The sequence below is a fragment of the Felis catus genome, chromosome C1 (genome assembly GCF_018350175.1).
Source record: "Felis catus isolate Fca126 chromosome C1, F.catus_Fca126_mat1.0, whole genome shotgun sequence".
Classification (NCBI taxonomy): domain Eukaryota; kingdom Metazoa; phylum Chordata; class Mammalia; order Carnivora; family Felidae; genus Felis; species Felis catus.
This window is the reverse complement of record NC_058375.1, coordinates 105,369,138-105,390,463: the sequence shown is the minus strand read 5'-3', so window position 1 is coordinate 105,390,463 and position 21,326 is coordinate 105,369,138. Positions and strand designations below refer to the sequence as shown.

Here is a 21,326-nt window from a genome sequence, read left to right as displayed (position 1 = left end):
CGCCTGGGTGGCGCAGTCGGTTAAGCATCCGACTTCAGCCAGGTCACGATCTCACGGTCCGTGAGTTCGAGCCCCGCGTCAGGCTCTGGGCTGATGGCTCAGAGCCTGGAGCCTGTTTCCGATTCTGTGTCTCCCTCTCTCTCTGCCCCTCCCCCATTCATGCTCTGTCTTTCTCTGTCCCCCCCAAAAAATAAATAAACGTTGAAAAAAAATAATAATAAAATAAAATAGGTGTAACAGGGGCGCCTGGGTGGCTCAGTCAGTTAAGCATCTGACTGTTGATCCTGGAGTAGGCCATGATCTCAGGGTTCCTGAGTTAGACTCATGTCCAGCTCTGCACCAACAGTGTGGTGAGGAGTCTGCTTTGGATTCTGTCTGTGGGTCTGTCTGGCGCGCGCTCTCTCTCTCTCTCTCTCTCTCTCTCTGCCCCTCCCCCGCTCATGCTCAGTCGCTTTGTCTCTCTCTCCTCCTCTGTCTCAAAATGAATAAACTTTTAAAAAAAATAAGTAAAATAGGAGTAATACTTATGTCTTCTTCACAAGGCTCTTAGAATAAGCAAAGTAGGAGAAAGAAGTGAATTTTGAAAGCCATTTGTAAACAGTTCTACCTGTGAGAGAACTATAAAGCAAAATAATTATTAAACCAGGGGATTTGAATATTGAATTTGCGTGGGGCCAACGGGGAGCTTGCACTCATGATCCTGAGATCAAGCCCGGAGCGGCGATCAAGAGTGGAATGCTCTCGGACCGGGCCACCCAGGTTCCCCAGATACTGAATATTTTTCATTGAAAACAAGATTCTAGACTTCATTCCTCTAACTGACTTTGGGCAAATCTTTTCATCTTTTCATACAGACACATCTAAGTTAATGAATACTTATGAAATGTTTATACCGATAACACAATTTATTTGGATATATAACAATTAGTAAACAATTTGTACTCTTCGACAATGTCCAACTACCTACCAGCTCTGATCGTGTTTGTAAATGCGACATTAACTACATTAATAGCTATGCACTGTCCCCACCGACAGCGCAGCGGAAATAACTAAGTAGGCCACTGCCAGAGCAACTGGCTTCCTGAAGACACAGGAGACTAAGGTGGGAGTGCAATATATATGTGGTAGATCGAATAACAAAAGCAAAAGTTCGAAACCGATCGGAAATTAGCAGGATTCATTAAATGACGGCCGAGAACACTTGGGTCACCGTAGGAAAGCTTTGTTATTTCGGGAAGCTTGGCACACGCCATTACTTAACGTTACCCTGCTGGCAATCGGGCCTTTCTCTGGCTGAGACGAGCTCTTCAGCGGGTTGGGGTTCCCAGCGCGCCTTGCGCGGCTCTTGGCGGGAAAGCGACGGTGCGGGGATCACACGGCCCTGTAGCGCCTCCGCGGGCAACCGTTGAAGGAAGGCGCCTGCGCGTCAGGCAAAGCGCGCGCCGCACGGTGCCAGGTTTCCCAGCGGCTGGCGCCCCTCAGACCTTACGTAATGTATTTGTTTTCTTTCCTGTTTGTTTGTGTCTTCTGCGTTTCAAGCTCTTTTTCTGTCGCTTCACAACTACTCTTACGCTTCTTAAAGTCTTAATGGTGAAACGGGGCGGAAACGTGAGCCTGCTTCTTTTTCACGAGAGGTTCGAGATTAGGTTAACTCCGGTGTCTAGTCCGGGCTTCTTTAGGGTCAATGACAGTAAAGCGTGTCCTCTGGGACCTCTTCCAGTGGAATTGTCTGCTTAAGACAAGGGAAACTGGAACCCCCAAATGAAACTTACGTGAAAATACCAGTTGTAATTGAGAAATCAGAATCAGCCAAGAAAGATCTGGAATATTTTCCATTCCGCTTTTTGGGGTGGTTCCACAGAGTAGGACAATATGTTTTTATACCCAGAGCTAGGCTGAATGAAGTTCAGTTAAAGAACCTGACTTGAATCAGTCGTTTGAAACTATAAATGTAAAAAACAAAAACAAAACAAAACAAAAAACTTCTGAGATTATTTTAAAGAGTCTGGCAGGGGCCGGTTTCATACCTACCTAACTGTGCAATGTAGTCAGTACTCGAATACTGTGATTGATTTCTTTATGTAAACATTATTTACATGAAATTGATCACATAAAATTTATTTTTATTCACTTAAAGTTCTTTCTGACTTTACATGTAGCCAACTAGAATATTAGCGATACAAAAAAGATCTGAAGTTAAAGCTCACGTTTCTGTCACAAGGTTGAATTAAGGAAAAGACTTTCCCAGAAGATGGCCACTGCGCAATTACAGAGGACTTCCATGGTATGATTTCTTGTATTTAAAAATATTTTAATGTAGCTAATCTTATTGTTTCCTGGAGTCTTTTATAAAAGTTAGAGCCAACTGTTTGAAGGGTTTAATGAGATCAGGAAACTCCATGTTTTAAGAAAGGAAGGTATTTGCTAAACTAATATTTAGAATCCGTGGAGAATTGTGTTGGATGTTTGATGCATTGCATTAAATCACTGGTTCGTATCCAATTTACACTAGGTGTTAATGAATGCTATTCTGTGGCTTTGATGAAATTGTCATTCATAGCAGTCTAGTCCAAGGAAATGAATGTGCATGCCTCACAAAGATAAAATTCTCATCTTTGCAATGTTCTTGTGTTACAGGGTTATGTGTGTCAAATCTAGTTAGTAACTAAAGAGTTACTACAATCTATCATGTATTATGCACTTACAGACTGTTAACCTGCAAGAGGATTTTTAAGCACTTTTTGCATTTTACCTTTAGGCTGCTTCCCTGAAATCACTTTCGCCTCTTAGAAGCCACCCTGACTTTCTGGGTTAGAAATTCTATGGGAAAGTACCATGATTCACCACTATGGTTAGAAATTCTTTGGGAAAGTACCATGCTGACGCAAAGTTAGATCTACCTGAAGTTTGGGAGGATGTTATTTTTAATAAATCTAAATAAAATGTTTTAATTTTCCTGAAATTTAGAGTGCATTGGTATTTCCCAATAAGATATCAACAGAGCAGCAGTCTTTAGTGTTAGTGAAGAGGCTCCTAGCAGTTTCAGTATCCTGCATCACCTATTTGAGAGGAATATTTCCAGAATGTGCTTATGGAACAAGATATCTAGATGGTAATGTAATGTTTATTTTTTGTTTCTTTCAACTTTGTTCATGTTGATTTTAAAACTTGCTTTAAACATGTTGTTTTTATTTTGGCTTGCTTTAAGACTGTATAAATTTTTGCCTAGAGATCTTTTTTTAATAATAGCTTTAGTGAGATGAAATTCACATACCTGACAATTCACTCACTTAAAGTGCACAACTGAATGATTTTTAGTATATTCAGATTGGTGTGCAACCACTACCATAGCCAATTTTAGAACATTTCATCACCCCAAAAGGAAACTCCATACTCACTAAGTCATTCTCCCCTTCCCCCAACCTCCCCAGTCCTCGGATTCCACCAGTCTGCTTTCTGTCTCTATGGATTTACCTATTCTGGACATTCCCCATAAATGGAATCATATAATATGTGGTCCTTTGTGACCAGCTTATTTCACTTATGTTTTCAAGATTCATCCGTATGGTGACATGAATCAGTCCTTCATTCTCTTTTATTGTTGACTAATATTCTATATATATCTATTTATATTGATAAGCAAACATTGATGAATGTTTGTTTCAGTTGTTTACACTTTTTTGGCCATTATAAATAATGCCACATTCATGTACACATTTTTATGTGGAGTAAGTAGTTTTTAAAAAGTATATTCAATACCTTTGGAAGCACTTAATCCTAAAATTTTTCCTTAGTTTCTCAAGTTTAATTTCACCTGACATTACTCTTTAATGATGAAGTTGGTAGGTAAAAACATTCTATTATTTATTGCTTTGTATAGTAGTAGTATATATTCTTGTGTTATTTTGGGAAGTAAAAATAATACAGCCTATTTATACTACAGTAATAATTCATTACCCAGCACATAGTGTGTACCTAATTTTGTGTGCCAGCTATATGGTGGGCAATATGTTAAGCACTATGTTATGTATTACAGCTTGTTAATTCATATTACGGGCCTGTGAGTTAGCTATTACTCCTATTTTTCAGATAAGGAACCTGAGACAGAGACAGAGATCTTAGTCCTTTCCATTGTATTACCTGTTGCTTCCTTGCAGGTCTCTATCTCTCACAGCCAGTTAACTTCTTGGCCTTTTACAAGAATTTAATTGGGATACGGGCCCATGCAAATACTCTAAAACTCTTGGATAATGATGGTGTGAAAGCATTATATCTAACTTTTAAGTATTCTATAGCTTTTAAAAATTACATTTTTTTTTGCCCATCACATGTATCCTAATCATTTTGATGCCATTTTATAATAAGGATAAAAAGATTATTTATTTCCATAAGACCTTTCTTCTTTTAAATTATGTTAATACCAATCATCTGGAAGTTCATTGCCATTGCATAATATATATCTAATACACAGCTGACGAAAATAATTTCACTTAAATTTCTAGGTGCTTGGGGTGCGTGGGTGGCTCAGTTGGTTAAGCATCTGACTCTTGATCTCAGCTCAAGTCTTGATCTCGGGGTCATGAGTTCAGGACCTGCGTTGGGCTCCACCGTGGGCCTGAAACCTACTTAAAAAAATAAAATAAAATAAAATTTCTACTTGCTTACTAATCTTGAATAGTTCTATATTTATATCATTTTGGTGTTTAGATCTTTGTGTGAAAATTCTGAGAGAAGATAAAAACTGTCCAGGATCTACACAGTTAGTGAAGTGGTAAGTAAAAGATTACCTAATGATATGAAATTATTTTTCTCTTAAATCACATTTTTTTTTTGTACCTTGAATACCTTTCATTGTTTAACCCAATTTTAGTAACTCCCCCTTTAACACTAGATACCATTTTTGCAGGTCTTTGGATCTTTGCATTAAATTTTTTCTTTAATTTTAAAGAAATTAAAATTCTGGCTCAATAGGTAGAGCATTTGACTTTTGATCTTGGGGTTGTAAGTTTGAGCCATACATTGGGTGTAGAGATTACTTTAAAAAAATAAAATTCTAGGGGTGCCCGAGTGTCTCAGTCGGTTGGGCGTTTGATTCTTGGTTTCAGCTCAGTTCATGATCTCACGGTTCATGAATTCTAGCTCTCCATCAGGCTCTGTGCTGACAGCGCAGGGCCTAGTTGGGATTCTCTCTCTCCCTCTCTGTCTGCCCCTCCTCACCTCTCTCTCTCTCTCTCTCTCTCTCTCTCACACACACACACACACACAGTGAATAAATAAACTTAAAAAATAAAATAAAATCTTAAAAAAAGGGAGTTTTTTTTTTTTTTAAGTAAGCTCCTTGCCAAATGTGGGATTTGAACTCACAACCCTGAGATCAAGAGCTGGATGCTCCACAAACTGAGCCAGCCAGATGCCCCAAGAAGGGAGCTTTAATAAGAAAATTTTGTATTATTTAGTAATGAGATAATATGGAGACTTATTAAAAGAATTATTTTCTGGAAAAGCATTCGGTCTAAAAATGAATATTTCATTATTTTTTAGGATGCTAGGATGCTATGATGCTTTACAAAAAAAATACGTAAGTCAGTATCTCATTGTCTTTTTTTCTACAGCTTATACTCTATAAATGTAACAGCAATAGCCACAAAGTAGAACATTAATTTAAACTAATTTGGGCATAGGCCAGCCCAAATTACTGAAAAGTTTGAACATTTGAATATTTTAAAGACTAATATTCAACTCAATTTGAAGCCAATAGAATTAATGCTTAACAAATTTTGCCAAGCCAGTTTTAGTTAACACTTGGTTGTGTTAATAATAACACTTATTAACTTACAAAAACTTAATGAATTAAAAAAAATTCTTTTAAAATAGTTTATTAGTTTCACATGCCTTGTACAATTTTGTTTATACTAATAATTTTTTTTAATTTTTTTAACGTTTATTTTTGAGACAGAGAGAGACAGCATGAACGGGGGAGGGTCAGAGAGAGAGGGAGACACAGAATCTGAAACAGGCTCCAGGCTCTGAGCTGTCAGCACAGAGCCCGACGCGGGGCTCGAACTCACGGACTGCGAGATCGTGACCTGAGCCAAAGTCGGCCACTCAACCCACTGAGCCACCCAGGCGCCCCTGATTTGTGACAATTTAACCTAGACTACACAGAAATTTATTTTTGAATTCTTATGAAGAAACAATTTATTAAATTATTAGTATAAACATGGGACGCCTGGGTGCCTCAGTGGGTTGAGTGGCCGACTTTGGCTCAGGTCACGATCTCGCAGTCCGTGAGTTCGAGCCCCGCGTCGGGCTCTGTGCTGACAGCTCAGAGCCTGGAGCCTGTTTCAGATTCTGTGTCTCCCTCTCTCTCTGACCCTCCCCCGTTCATGCTCTGTCTCTCTCTGTCTCAAAAATAAATAAATGTTAAAAAAAATTTTTTTTTAATTGTCACAAATCATAAATAGGTGAAATTTCGATTAATAAGGGTTTACTGTAGATTATAAGCCTTTTTGTATACTTATGTTTATATTAACATACATAAAGAAGTCCATCTCTAAACAAAATGTAAAAAAGATATAATTTTATCCATGGTCACTAACCTCCCTTATTAAGGCATCAAGTATTTAATACTCATTAAATATTAAGTGCCTACTATGTGCTAAACACATACTCCAGGTAGGAGCTGGGTGAACAGTGGTCAGCAAAACAAAGAGAGCCCTTTCTATAGTGGGAAAACAGTCAATAAAACAAGTAAATCAGATAATTTCCAATTGTGCTAAATGCCAATAAAATATTTAGAAAAAGTGTGTTGCAGGTGAAGAGGTGGGGTAACTTTCGATAGGATAGGAGCTTCTCTGAGTAGGTGCCATTTAAGCTGAGAATTGACTGAGAAGAAACCAGCCAGGCGTTGACTTTGGGAGAGAATATTCCTGGCAGAAGAGCAAATACAAAGAGTTGAGGGAAGTTTAGAGAGTTCAAGGAACAAAAAGAAAGCGAGTGTGAATGGAATGCAATGAGCAGTGGGGGAGGAGGCGTTGTTTAGAGGAGCCTGGAGAGACAGGCAGGGCCAGAGCTTTCAGGACTATGTAGGTGAGGGGTTTGAATTATATTTTAGGTGCCATTTGAAGGTTTTGAGTAGAAATGTAACATCATTTAATTTACATTTTAAATTAAAAATCACTGTGGCTACTTTCAAGACAATATACTGTGGAAGGAGAATAAGATGGGAATCAAGGAGAGTGTTGCTTAGTCCGTTAATGCAGTACTGGTGAAAAATCACTGTGGCTTAGACCAAAAGGGAGAGAAGGAAATAAATGAAAAGATTCAGGATATATTTGGCAGTAGAACTGATTCGACTTGTTGATAGATTGGTTGTGGAGTATAAGGAAAAGATCCAAATCAAGGATGACTCTTAGATTTTTGTCCAATTACTTTAGTGGGTGATTTCCTATGATTCTCTATTCCTCTGGTTTCCAAAGCTTCTTCTCTTTATTAAATGAACAGAGTCCTGAACTCTACTTTCCTCTTTTCAAAATTAGTTCTAACATTGGTAAGGTTTAATGTGTTATTTCATAATATGTATTTTCCTTGTAACTGGCAGAAATACCCATGTTTGCTTAAGTCAGTGACATGAATTTCAACCTTTAGTAAGTCAACTAGAAATATCTATTTGGGGGTGCCTGGGTGGCTCAGTCAGTTAAGCGTTGAACTCTTGATTTCAGCTCAGGTCACGATATCACAGTTGTGAGATTGAGGCCCACATTGGCTCAGATCTGGGCATGGAACCTGCTTAAAATTCTCTCTCTCCCTCTGCCCCTCCCCCAGCTTGTGTGTGCACAGGTTTCTCAAAAATAAAAGAAAGAGAGATATTTGGGGGACTAGAGAAAGATACATAATGTATTGCTTTATATACATCATATTTTCTGCAAGGTTATTTCTTACTAGGAATAAATGTTGAAATAAGGCGAAGAATTCTTATGATCCATCATGAAAAAATATTTTATGGAGTAAAAGTAAGATTTTTGTTCTTTGTTATATTTCAGCTAAGGATGGTTGTTCTAGCTGTAAGTATTTTTAAATTGTATGTTCTTTTTTAAAGACATCAAATTTGGCCTTGCTTATTTAAATAACACTCAAACCAACAATTGATTATGTCACTTTATTCAAGTAAATGATCTATTCAGTGGGGGGGAAAGTAACAAATTAATATTTTGGGAGGTTATTTTGTATTTTGTTTTGCTGAATCCATTTAATAGTTTCATCTAAGTATCCAATTTAGTTCTTCTTGAATACTTAGCCTTATATAAATAACTCAATTATAAATTATTTTTAAATAGGTATACACCAATCCAGAAGACCCTCAGGTAGGTGTACTTAGGTTAGTAAAGAAACATTATATCTTTAAAATCTAAAAATAACATAAAATTATAATAATATCCTATGCTTTTACTTGTGCTTTAATCAATACACTTTCACATATATTTTCACATTTGAACCATTTGAACCTCGTAAAGGCCTTTTGAGGTAAGACAAGGCTTGTATTGTTATCTTTAAACAGATTAATACACTTACTACCAAAGAGACTGTGTGACTGACCCTTGGCCACTAAGCCAAAAACCAATAGAAATAACCTAAAACTCCTGATTTCTGCTTCAATATAATATTCTTTTTATGGAATTTTGAAAGAGGTTGAGTTTGACAAAAATAAGATACTTAACACTTGCACTTTGGATATTCATCCCAATTCAGTCACATCCACCTGTTCATCTGACAATTAAAGAAGGTATTACAAGAAATGACAGGGAAAACCAAACAAGAAACAAAGGGGAAAGATCTGTTGAGTGCCTACTATTATTAGGCTCTGTTCCTTGAAGCTTTATATGCATTATCTCATTTATTCATCATAACCTTCATGGGGTAACTACCATTATCATCTCCACTCTAGATAAGGAAACCTAGATACAAGGTTTCTTGCCAGAGGTCACAGTGGCAGAACAAGAATTTGGACCTAAGAAGTCCAGTTCATGACCTTGGTGCTTAACCATTGCACAGTAGCTGTTATAGTGTTCCATTCAGTCATGGAGAAGCAGCTGTTTTTAAAAAGAAAGAGCTGATCCCCATTCCTATGTGAGCACTGAAATACAAAGAAAGCAATTAAAAAAAAAAAAAAGCTTCAAGAGGGCTGGCAGTGTCTTTTCTTTGATACTCATGCCTGCAGTTAATGCTTAATATATGTCCATGGTGACAAAAATCATGTAAGCAAATGTTGGGAATTAGTTGATTGTTCGGAAACTAACTGCTCAGAAAATATTCATTTAGTTTCAGATGTTTTATATAGTTGAACATTTTTTACTTTCAGTAAAAGAGCAACTTTGTTGATTCACTAATATTTATTGAATGTTGGCATGCCAGGCAGTTTATTAAGTGCTCTGTATAAATTATCCTGTTTGTCAAATATTCATAACCACCAATGAGATAGGTACTATTTTCAACCCCTTTTATTAGTTGGGGAAACTGAAACTTAGGTTTAAATGACTTGCTCTTAGTCACAGTGTAGCAAGGATTTAAGCCCTGTGCTTGAGCCATTCTGCTAGAATTAGAGATAATGCTGCCCCTCTCACCTATCTGCTAAGGAGTTCCTTTCTGATATATATGATATCCATTGCAATTAGTAGGGAAATGACCATCTCTCCAAGACTGAAGCACCAAATCCCAAACCAAGGGAATTATTAGGATTTGAAGATTTCAGTGGACCAATAAGGGTTAAAACATGGCAGAAAAATTACTAAATCAGCATGAAGAGTCATAGAAAAGCTGTATATAGCTACTTGGCTGCCAGTACTGTAAATCAGATACATAACTGCAATGTTTTCTATTTAAGACAATTTCAGAATGTTACCAATTTAAGTTCAAGTACAGTAATAATGGACCAGTCATGGACTTCATAAGGTATGGTTTTATAGTTTTCTTTTTGTATTACGGATTACCGCTTATTCATATTAATACTATATTGCTAAACTTCAGAAGTACTGAAGTACTTCTGAAATGTCTCAAACACCCCCAATTAACCATCCAGGAGTGGCTGTAAAAACATCCTTTGAGTAGCTGCAAGCCCAAATTCTGTGGCTTATTATATACTATTTTAATTATGAAACAGAGCCAAAGGGTAGGAAAGCTGTTGTATGCTTGAGTGATTAGAAATGTAATTAAAATCCATCACTTGTTTCCTTTAAACATCTTATATAAAATGCATATTAAATAAAATTATTAGTTTATACTGTTATTAATAATGATATTGATGATATTAAATCTTTCATAATAGTGACATTAAAACACGTTTATGGTAACTTTCAACTTAAAAACTTAATGCTATAATAGGAATAAGAATCTCAAATAGTAAAATATGAAGTTACTAGAAGCCATACATGCCATAAAAGAAATTAATGTGTGACTCTCTTGTAGTAAAAACCAAAGCAACGATTCCAACATGTCATCTGCTGACACCAAGAAAGCAAGTATTCTCCTCATTCGCAAGATTTATATTCTAATGCAAAATCTGGGACCTTTACCTAATGATGTTTGTTTGACTATGAAACTTTTTTACTACGATGAAGGTACTATTTGTAACACGTCCTCTTGTTACCTGTATGTTTCAGTATTGAAACAATTGGTTTCCATCCTAACTGATTTTAAGACCTAAATTGTAATATATTTTTTGAAATTATAAAATTTTCATTTAATATAAGTATTTGAAAAAGAAAGATTAGAAAAAATAGACTTTCAAATGTATATAAGCTTCTCCAGCGATATGAACATACCCATATGAGGTACAACCTCACTCATAATTAAAGAAATAAAACAGTGAGATGCTACTTTTCACTTACCAGAGCAGTAAAACTTGTAAACCATTTCTTGGCAAGGGTGTGAGGGAAAAGTAGGCACTTTTATAAATTCTCAAGGGAATGTATGTAGGTGCAAGATTTTTAGAGGACATTTTGGCAGTATCAGAATTTTAGATGCACATTCTCTTTAATCCAGAAATTCTATAGCTAGAAAAGTGTCTTGGGAATATATTTAACACAAACATGCAAGGTTATATGTTTATAAGGATACCATGCAAGCTATTATAGAGAATGTGCTAGGGCACCTGGGTGGCTCAGTCAGCCAAGCATCTGACTCTTGCTTTTGGGCCAGGTCATGATCTTGTGGTTTTGTGAGTTCAAGCCCTGCACTGGGCTCTGGGCTGACAGCTTGGGGCCTGCTTGGGATTCTGTCTCTCCCTCTCTGCCCCTTCCCCACTCACGCTGTCTCTCTCAAAATAAATAATAAGCTTAAATGTGCTGATTAAGTTAATTTATCCAAGAAATAATACAAATGGATTAAAAAGAAAGGTTAAAAACACCTAGGTATAGAACAGTATGATCTTATTTGTGTTTTGTTAAGGATATATAGGGGCGCCTATATAGGGGCGTCCGACTTCAGCCAGGTCACGATCTCGAGGTCCGTGAGTTCGAGCCCCGCATCAGGCTCTGGGCTGATGGCTCAGAGCCGGGAGCCTGTTTCCAATTCTGTGTCTCCCTCTCTCTCTGACCCTCCCCTGTTCATGCTCTGTCTCTCTCTGTCCCAAAAATAAATAAACGTTGAAAAAAAATTTAAAAAAAAAGGATATATACATATATGAAATATATATAGAAGAACATAAAGCAACAATAGTAATAACAACTAACATTTATTGGATACTTAGAATGTGCCAGTTTTAGTCTGAGTAGTTTATATACTTTAATTCATCTAATACCCACAATTACCATATGGGGTAGATACTATTATTTTCCGCATTTCATAGGTGAGAAAACCAAATCAGGGATGATAAATAATTTATTCAAAGTCATACAGCCAGTCAAGTGAAGAAGAAAAAAGGTTGCCTTTCTATACTATTTGAAATGTTATCAATCTTTGTATGTTATTATTATTATATTATGTTCTCTTCAGTTTCATGAACTTCATAGTTTATACTTTTTGCAGTTACACCCCCAGATTACCAACCTCCCGGTTTTAAGGATGGTGATTGTGAAGGAGTGATATTTGAAGGGGAGCCTATGTACTTAAATGTGGGAGAAGTTCCAACACCTTTTCACACCTTCAAAGTAAAAGTGACTACTGAAAAAGAACGAATGGAAAATATTGATTCAGCTATTTTATCACCAAAACAATTAAAAACACCACTTCAGAAAATTCTCATGGACAAAGATGATCGAGAAGATGAACAGGACCATTATATAAGTGTCAGTACATTTTAAAGAGTTATAAAGTACCATAGTAACAAATGTTTGACTCAATTCTAAAGACTAATAGTTCTCATTAATATTTGTATAAATATTGTATTATAATCATAAACTCAAGGTTGATCTGGACCGTAAGAAAGGTATACCCTTTTCATTTTAAAACTCTGTATCTTGGTGCAAACATTATTCTCAGAAATTTAAAGCACAGCTATTCTGGGGCTCCTGGGTGGTTCAGCCAGTTAAGTGTCCAACTTCTGCTCAGATCGTGATCTCACAGCTCATGAGTTCAAGCCTCGCATTGGGCTCTGCAGCTGACAGCTCAGAGCCTGAAGCCTGCTTCAGATTCTGTGTCTCCCTCTCTCTGCCCCTTCCCGGCTCATGTTCTGTCTCCCTCTCCTTCAAAAATAAATAAACATTAAAAAAAAAAATGTTTAAAACAAACAACTATTCTGAATGAAGTCCTGGAGGCCCAGCCACTCACCACTTCAACTACCCTCATAGTGTACTCTGAGGAAACCCCTTGGTCTGGAGCATAATTTGCAAACCACTGAAATACTCCAATCCCCCAACTAATGTTGGAATCCTTCCTACAACACCCTTACTAGATGCTCATTTAAACCTGTGCTTGAATTCATTTGGGGCCTGCAAAATCACTGTCCTAAAGCAGGCTGGAAGTTCCTAGAAGGCAGGAAAAGTGTCATTCATCTTTGTAATCCTCCAGTGCCTACCAGACTTAGGTTTACTGTGTACATTCTCAGTTTTCAATAGAAGTATAAGAAGTATAAATAGAAATATAAAAAAGGCCTTTTTTTATTTAATCTTCCACATTAACATGATTGTTATTTAATGTAATCTTTGTTGTTTTGTCTTATCTCATTTAATTCTAAATTATGATCTTAGTACTTATATATAGAGACTGACTTTTCTGATTTAGGCTCTGCCACATCCTTACAAATAGAAAATTCAGTTTTCAAACAGTTTAGTCAAAGAAAAAGTCTTCTCAAAACCTAAATCCCAGTCTTGCTTTATAAACAAATAATGCTGGGATTTATGTAGCATTCTTTAAAATATTTAAAGCTCTTTGACATATGTCACAAAAAAATGTATAATTATAAAGTAGACATTAAACTTGTTGCTATTTCTACCATACCATGACTGATCTATTCTTCACTAACTTCCTGAAGAGGTTTGGGGCATATTCAGTGTGTGCTAACATATGTATAGAAATTCCAGAGATATGGGCGCCTGGGTGGCTCAGTTAGTTGAGCGGCTGACTTCGTCTCAGGTCATGATCTCGCAGTTCGTGAGTTCGAACCCCACGTTGGGCTCTGTGCTGACAGCTCAGAGCCTGGAGCCTGCTTCGGGTTCTGTGTCTCCCTTTGTCTCTGCCCCTTCCCCACTCATGCTCTGTCTCTGTCTTTCAAAAATGAATAAACGTTAAAAAAATTAAAAAAAAAAAAAAAGAAATTCCAGAGATACAGCAATGATGCTTGTGTAAACATGTCTAACACAGTGCCCTCCGACAATAGTAAGAACTAAGGATTCTTAGAGCCATTATGTATTTTTGAGAAAGTTGTATATTTGTTCTTAAAGCAACCCTGCCAAAAAGAGTAGTAGTTTTTACTTTGGATAAATGTTGTACCTTGTTATAGTAATTATAGGACTTTATTTCTAGCAAACGTAAGGTAGTTATACTGTTATGTTATATTTAACCTTCATAAAACAAATTTGTTCATAAATACTTTGCCCAGTTGTTTTAATTTCTTTTCAAAATGTGTCCATTTTTTTTATTCATGTAATTATGTAGGATGATTTTGACATTGAAACTAAAATGGAAGAGCAGGAAAAAAACCCTGGATCTTCTGAACTTGGAGGTAAGAAGTTAATGAAAATGTAGATTGATTCACTTTCAATTCTATTTCATACCACTTTAACTCTTTTTTTTTTTTTTAAACAGAACCAAGTTTAGTTTGTGAGGAAGATGAAATTATGAGATCTAAGGAAAGTCCAGATCTTTCAATTTCTCATTGTCAGGTATAAATTTGATAATTCATCTCACTTTTAACTTGCTTTTTTTCCCCCAAAAGACTTGCTTATATAGTTATCTAGTTATTTTTCAGGTTTTGTTATTATATTCAAGGTCTTTTAGGATAAAATTAGGTTTCAAGAATGCTTTTTAACAAAACTTGAAAAGTATATACTGCAAAGTTTTGAATTTTTGTGGATTTATTTAGTAGTAAACCTAAATATTGTTCACAGAATCTCAGAATTTCAGCTAGAGAGAATCTTAAGCAATTATTCTACCACCTTTTGTGCTTACAAATGGAGTATATAATACATTTTTATTGCCTTGAGAAGACATGTTTAATTTTGTTTTCCGTAGACAGTAAAATCTTGATATAACATTTAGATAAAAAGAACTTGAAAATAATGGGACTGAGTATTGTCCACCTTCCTCTGCACATCTCCTTTCTCCAATGAGGGTGAGCTAAAGTTCTTATCTTCTGGAAGAGTAGTGTAGTGCCCAATGATCATTTGGGACTTTTTCAGTTCAGTGAATGATCGACTGTATACAGGGTCAGTTTCATTATTTTTACCTTTACATTTTTTGTGACAGTAAGAACCATTCAAAATTATTGGTTTTCATTAAGATAATACCCTAGATTTTATGTTACTGAATTTTAGAGCCTAGTATTATGTTATGGAAAGTTTTTATTATGTTATATGATTTTGTGTAATTATTTTCTTTTCTAGTTTGAACAGTTAGTCAGTAAAACATCTGAACTTGATGTATCTGAAAGCAAAACAAGAAGTGGAAAAATCTTTCAGAATAAAATGGTAAGTGTCTCTTTAGATTTGTTTTCCATTTTAACCTTGTAATTTTTCCCCACGTGTGAGTTTATTTTGCTTCTTAATCCTTTCTTTATTGGACCAATATTTAGTAAGCGCCTATTATGTGTCAGGTACTTTTACTAGGTGTTGGAGATATAATATGAATAACACATTGTTCTACTCTTAGCTAAAAGTTTAGTAACTGGAGCAGTGATATAGGGCCACGGTAGCAGTCTGAGTAGGCTACATGGAGGCACAAAGGAAAGAATGGTTACTTTTATTGAAGGTGCATGAAAGAGGAGAATTCAGGAAAGGCTTTGAGAAATGACACTATCATCCAGTCTCCCAAGGAGATTTCCTAGAATGCCAAAATATTCTCATGTTCTATCTTGTAAATGAATTGTCTTGTTAATGAGACATAAAAATTAATGTTTTGTACATATTTTGCATAAAATGAATCTCATGTTTTTAAGGAAAAACCCACTGCTTTATTTTAGTTTTCTATTTTTATTAAATGGAGATTTATATTTTATTTTAAACCTTTAAGTTACTCAAATGTTCAGGTATGAAGAAAAACCATTCTATAAAATATTATATCCAAACTCAGGAAACAAATAGCACACCCTAACAGTATATTGGCGTTTCTTCCCAACTCCTCATTCAGTGACATCTTGTTGATAGCTTAAAAGTGGAGATGATGAGAATATCCACAGCATGGAAATCTGCAAAGGCCTCAACTCAGGATTCGTTACTCCTAGAGAACTGGTTGTTAAACATTTACCAGCACACCATTGATTATAGTGCCATTTTGAGGTGTTCTTTTTTCTACATTCTTTTTTTTTTTTTTAAGTTTTTATTTTATTTTTTTAGTAATCTCTTTCTCCAACTCAGGGCTCAAACTCATGACCCCAAGATCAAGAATCACGTGCTCTTCCAACTGAGCCAGCTAGGTGCCCCCTTTTCCATATTCTCAGTAGAAAGTTAAAACTGGCAGAAGGCAGCATGCAAACTAATATGCTGATGAAAGCAAAAGATAAAAAGTTTCAAAAGTTAGTACCCCTAGCAGCAAAATGGTCTTCTAAGCAGCTTCTACTTAAGATGAGTATCCTTTACTAGGATATAGGGAAAAAAGCAAGAGTTAAAAAAAAAATTATTAGGCAGGATTTCCTTGTAATGTGACATTAAGACACTTTAGGAGCATAAATTCACTTCTAAAATTGCCCATGTTGGGGCGCCTGGGTGGCTCAGTCAGTTAAACATCCAACTTCGGCTCAGGTCATGATCCTGCAGTTCATGAGTTCAAACCCTGCATCAGGCTCTGTGCTGACAGCTCAGAGCCTAGAGTCTGCTTCAGATTCTGTCTCTCTCTCTCTTTCTGTCTCTCTCTCCCTCTCCCTCTCTCTCTCTCTCTCTTTTTCAAAAATAAATATTTTAAAAAATAAAATAAGAAATAAAATTGCTCATGTTTTTGTATATGAACTCTCTGCCAAAGTATTGCTGCTTTTGAGAATCATGACTGCATTATTACTAGAAAAGGGCAAGATATGAAAATACTTAATTGTATATACATTAAGGAAGCTATATGGAAAAGTACACTTCCCACATCAGAAAATATGCATGTCTGGGGCGCCTGGGTGGCTCAGTCGTTTGGGCATCCAACTTCGGCTCAGATCATGATCTCCTGGTTTGTGAGTTCAAGCCCCACGTTGGGCTCTGTGCTGACAGCTCAGAGCCTGGAGCCTGCTTCGATTCTGTATCTCCCTCTGTCTCTGCCCCTCCCCCACTCATGCTCTGTCTCTCAAAAATGAATAAATGTTAAAAAAGTTTAAAAAAAGAAAAGAAAAGCATGTCCTTTTAGAGAATAGTAATATGACAGCTAACAATTTGTCATTGTCCAATATTCATTTTATTTTATTTTATTTTTTATTTTTGGGACAGAGAGAGACAGAGCATGAACAGGGGAGGGGCAGAGAGAGAAGGAGACACAGAATTGGAAACAGGCTCCAGGCTCCGAGCCATCAGCCCAGAGCCTGACGTGGGGCTCGAACTCACGGACCGCAAGATCATGACCTGGCTGAAGTCGGACGCTTAACCGACTGCGCCACCCAGGCGCCCCCAATATTCATTTTAAAAACAGCATAGATAGGGGCACCTGGGTGGCTCAGTCAGTTGAGCATTGACTTTTTTTTTTTTTTAAACGTTTATTTATTTTTGAGAGACAGAGCACGAGAGGGGAAGGGGCAGAGAAGGGGGGGGGGGGAGACACAGAATCCGAAGCAGGCTCCAGGCTCTGGGCTCAAACCCACAAAACATGAGATCATGACCTGAGCCAAAGTATGATGCTTAACTGGCTGAGCCACCCAGGTGCCCCAAGCGTTGACTCTTGATTTTGGCTTGGGTTGTGATCCCAGGGTCACGAGACAGAGCCCTGCATCGGGCTCCATGCTGAGCACTGGAGTCTGCTTAGGATTCGGGCTCTCCCCCTGTCCCTCTCCCTGGCTCACACACTTTCTCTTTCTCTCTCTCAAATAAAAATAAAATTGGGGCGCCTGGGTGGTGCAGTCAGTTAAGCGTCCGACTTCAGCCAGGTCACGATCTCGCGGTCCGTGAGTTCGAGCCCCGCGTCAGGCTCTGGGCTGATGCCTCCGAGCCTGGAGCCTGTTTCCGATTCTGTGTCTCCCTCTCTCTCTGCCCCTCGCCCGTTCATGCTCTGTCTCTCTCTGTCCCAAAAATAAAATAAACGTTGAAAAAAAAAATTTTTTTAATAAAATAAAAACTGCATAGATAGCATTATTTACAATAGCCAAAGGTGGAAAAAAACTATCAATAGACAAAATGGATAAACAAAATGTAGTATATCCATGCAATGGAATATTATTCAGCCATAAAAAGGAATGAAGTACCCATATATGCTTCAACCTGAATAAACCTTGAAAACATGCTAAATGAAAGAAACCAGTGATAAAAGTCCACATATTATTTGATTCTACTCATATGAAAGTCCAGAGTAGGAATTTCTATAGAGACAGAGTAGAATGTCTCAGAGCTAGTGGGAGAAAGGGGGAATAGGGAAGTGATTAGTATACTCTACATGTAAAGAAACCAGGTATCCTATCTGAGTCGGAAATAGGTACACTATGTATAATTTTAAAAAGAAAGAAGAGAAGGAAGGAGGGAACAAACAAACAAACCTCAGCGTTTCTTTTTGGAGTGATGAAGTATTCTAAAATTGACTGCAATGATGGTTGCACAACTCTGAATATAATTAAAATTACTGAACTGTATGCTTTTTAAAATAGATGAACTGTATGTTATCTGAATTATATCTCAGTTATATCTCAGGAAAGCTTTTTTTAAAAACTGCATATAGTTAGTTGCCTCTTGTTTTTCAAGTGTTGGTTATTCTTTGAGAAATAATCAACTGATGATTATTCTGTCTTTGTGGAGGCTAATGGAAATCAACCAGTAAAATCTTCTAAGGAAAATCGGAAGAGAAATCAACTCAAATCTGGGAAAACAGTAAGTTTTATGATAGTATATAAGTTGAAAAAAATGGCAAGTATCAAACTATCATTACTATAGATTAAACTTTAAATGCTAAATATAATATTCCTGGATATTACCTCAGAGTACTGATATCCAAATCTTGTGTATAAATTGGTTCTAAAAAATGAGGTGATTTTAAATAAGGTGTGCTATGGTTGTTTATTAATTTTTCCCATGTAAATATATACTGATTTCATCAATGATTTGAAATAGTTGGAGGAATGTATAAAATAAAAATCAGTGTGTCCAGAAAAATATGAATAGAATGAGAAAATTAAATATGAATAAATATGGTAGAATGAGAAAATATAAGAATATTTAGGCCATTTTATTTATGTAGAGCTAACCATTTTATTTATGTAGAGCTAAAATTGGGCCAGAAATTTGATCTGAGCTTCCTAGAGATCAAAAATGAAGTAGAAGTAAGATAAGTTACCAAATCAACTTGTTCCCTAAAAATATAGCATCTCCCCTCAGTACCTTAGGGGAAAGAAAAATTTTCCTGACCTAAATTTTTTAACAGTTGTTTCATATTTGGGACCTTATTGTGTACCAAGTCAGATCATATGTTTGCCATTTCTGAGATAAATATTTGTATTTTCAACTATAACTTTTAGTATTAGTAGGTTAAAATTAGACAACTGAATACATAAGACTGCTTTAAAGGGGTAATCTCAAAAATATAGTTAATAGTATTTTTAATTTACATATCTTAAGAAGGGAATGAAATAACCTGATACTTCATTAATGTATTAAGTTGTCTGACTTTTCCCAATGTATTAAGCCTTGATTTTTTTTTCAAAATCATTCAATTTGTATCATTAGTGAGGTGGGGTGTTGTTGTTGTTGTTGTTGTTGTTGTTTTCCAGAAAAATCAAAGTTGAATAACTCAGGGAATACTTTCAGGAATTTCCCTAATTTGTCCTCCTATTCATTCAAGATTATACATTGAATGTCTAATAGCTATCAGGCACTGCTAAGTACCAGGAATACAAAAAAAGAAAACATGATTTAAACCTTACATGGTGCAGGGGCACCTGGGTGGCTCAGGAGGTTGAGCGTCCAACTTGGGCTCAGGTCATGATCTCACAGTCCGTGGGTTCGAGCCCCGCATCGGGCTCTGTGCTGACAGCTCAGAGCCTGGAGCCTGCTTTGGATTCTGTGTCTCCCTCTCTCTCTCTCTCTGCCCCTCCCCTGCTCAAGCTCTGTCTCGGTCTCTCTCAAAAATAAATAAACATTGGGGCGCCTGGGTGGCGCAGTCGGTTAAGCATCCGACTTCAGCCAGGTCACGATCTCGCGGTCTGGGAGTTCGAGCCCCGCGTGGGGCTCTGGGCTGATGGCTCAGAGCCTGGAGCCTGTTTCCGATTCTGTGTCTCCCTCTCTCTCTGCCCCTCCCCCGTTCATGCTCTGTCTCTCTCTGTCCCAAAAATAAATAAACGTTGAAAAAAAATAATAAAATAAATAAATAAACATTAAAAAAATAAATAAATAAATAAAATAAACCTTACATGGTGCCAAGGTCGAATGTTTCTCTCTCTGCAGCTCATTATTAAATCTTTTCCCCTCTTATCCCTCCAAAATATTTTGAGGACATAATGTTAGATCTTTCTGATTTCTCCAACAGCCCTAATGAAGACCTTACATTTTACAAGTGTATACTTTCAGCAGCCATCAGAAGATATAAATATATCAGTAATAAAATTTACCCTACTTATTTATTTGTTTGTTTGTTTTTAAGAAATCTTTACACCCAGTGCGGGGCTCGAACTCACAACCCCAAGATCAAGAGCGGCATGCTCCTTGGACTGAGCCAGCCAGGTGCCCCAACTTTACCCTACTTTTAAACAACTCAGATATACTGTCTTAGTAGGAAATAGTTACACTACGTATACTTTTAAAAAGAAGGCAAGGAAGGAACAAACAAACTTCACAGATGTGAAAAAATTTAAAATTAAAAACATGTAAACTGGAAAGTATCCTTGTTTTCTTTTGACAGGTCCTTCATCACTTTGATACTTCTAGTCAAGAGTCAGTGCCAAAAAGAAGAAAGTTTAGTGAACCAAAGGAACATATATGAAAATTAATTCTTCTTCATGTTTGCAAAGTTCTCAACATTTAAACTAAAGGACACTGTATTACTATTTTAATGTGTATTTGCCCTACCTGTGAAAAATTATATATAGTCTTAAGCAGTTAGTACACTAAAATGAATTTTTAGGTGACTATCATATTATCTGAGACAATCCAAGAGAACTTTTGTGTAAAATCAAAAGTACCAATGTCGTAATTGATTTTGTTTATTATCTGTTCAATATTGATCTATCTTCCATTTTGATGGATACTGCCTTTAAACGTATATTAACTTTTAAGTCCATTTTAAAAACAAATAACGTTTATTTTGTTATTAAATTTTGGTAGGAATTTACTTTTTACTTACGTTAAAACTATACCACTTAACTGTTTGTCACTGTCATTAAAACCGTATTCTTCAGTACTTTGAGTACTGAATAGAGTGTATTAACATGGTAATATATAACATACCATTAAAAATTGGTTATCTTTTTAACATTTTTGTACTTGAAGACAAAAATGAGGACTGATTTTTAAGGTCTGGCATTTTTGGCAACATAAATAAAATATTGTTCAGCATCTAGACTCTTTCATGGC

The 21,326-nt window shown here is 36.4% G+C and overlaps 1 protein-coding gene across 6 annotated transcripts; it reads left to right on the top strand.

The window, feature by feature from the left end:
- The first annotated feature begins 1,347 nt into the window (after positions 1-1,347).
- HORMAD1 (HORMA domain containing 1) lies at positions 1,348-21,314 on the top strand. 6 transcript variants are annotated; one of them, XM_019837799.3, is made up of 15 exons: positions 1,348-1,489; positions 2,160-2,284; positions 2,968-3,112; positions 4,708-4,771; positions 5,542-5,578; positions 8,043-8,063; positions 8,337-8,363; positions 9,881-9,948; positions 10,462-10,613; positions 12,022-12,281; positions 14,089-14,155; positions 14,239-14,315; positions 15,036-15,119; positions 18,561-18,632; positions 20,656-21,314. In XM_019837799.3, exons 2-15 carry the CDS (start codon positions 2,252-2,254, stop codon positions 20,734-20,736), a joined length of 1,188 nt encoding a protein of 395 aa, XP_019693358.1. In that variant the 5' UTR covers positions 1,348-1,489; positions 2,160-2,251; the 3' UTR covers positions 20,737-21,314. The 6 variants fall into 6 exon arrangements, with proteins under 6 accessions (XP_019693358.1, XP_019693356.1, XP_019693357.1 ...); XM_019837797.3 differs by having other exon boundaries at positions 1,354-1,489; positions 2,222-2,284; XM_019837798.3 differs by lacking the exon at positions 1,348-1,489 and adding an exon at positions 1,501-1,634 and having other exon boundaries at positions 2,222-2,284.
- Positions 21,315-21,326: the final 12 nt, after the last annotated feature.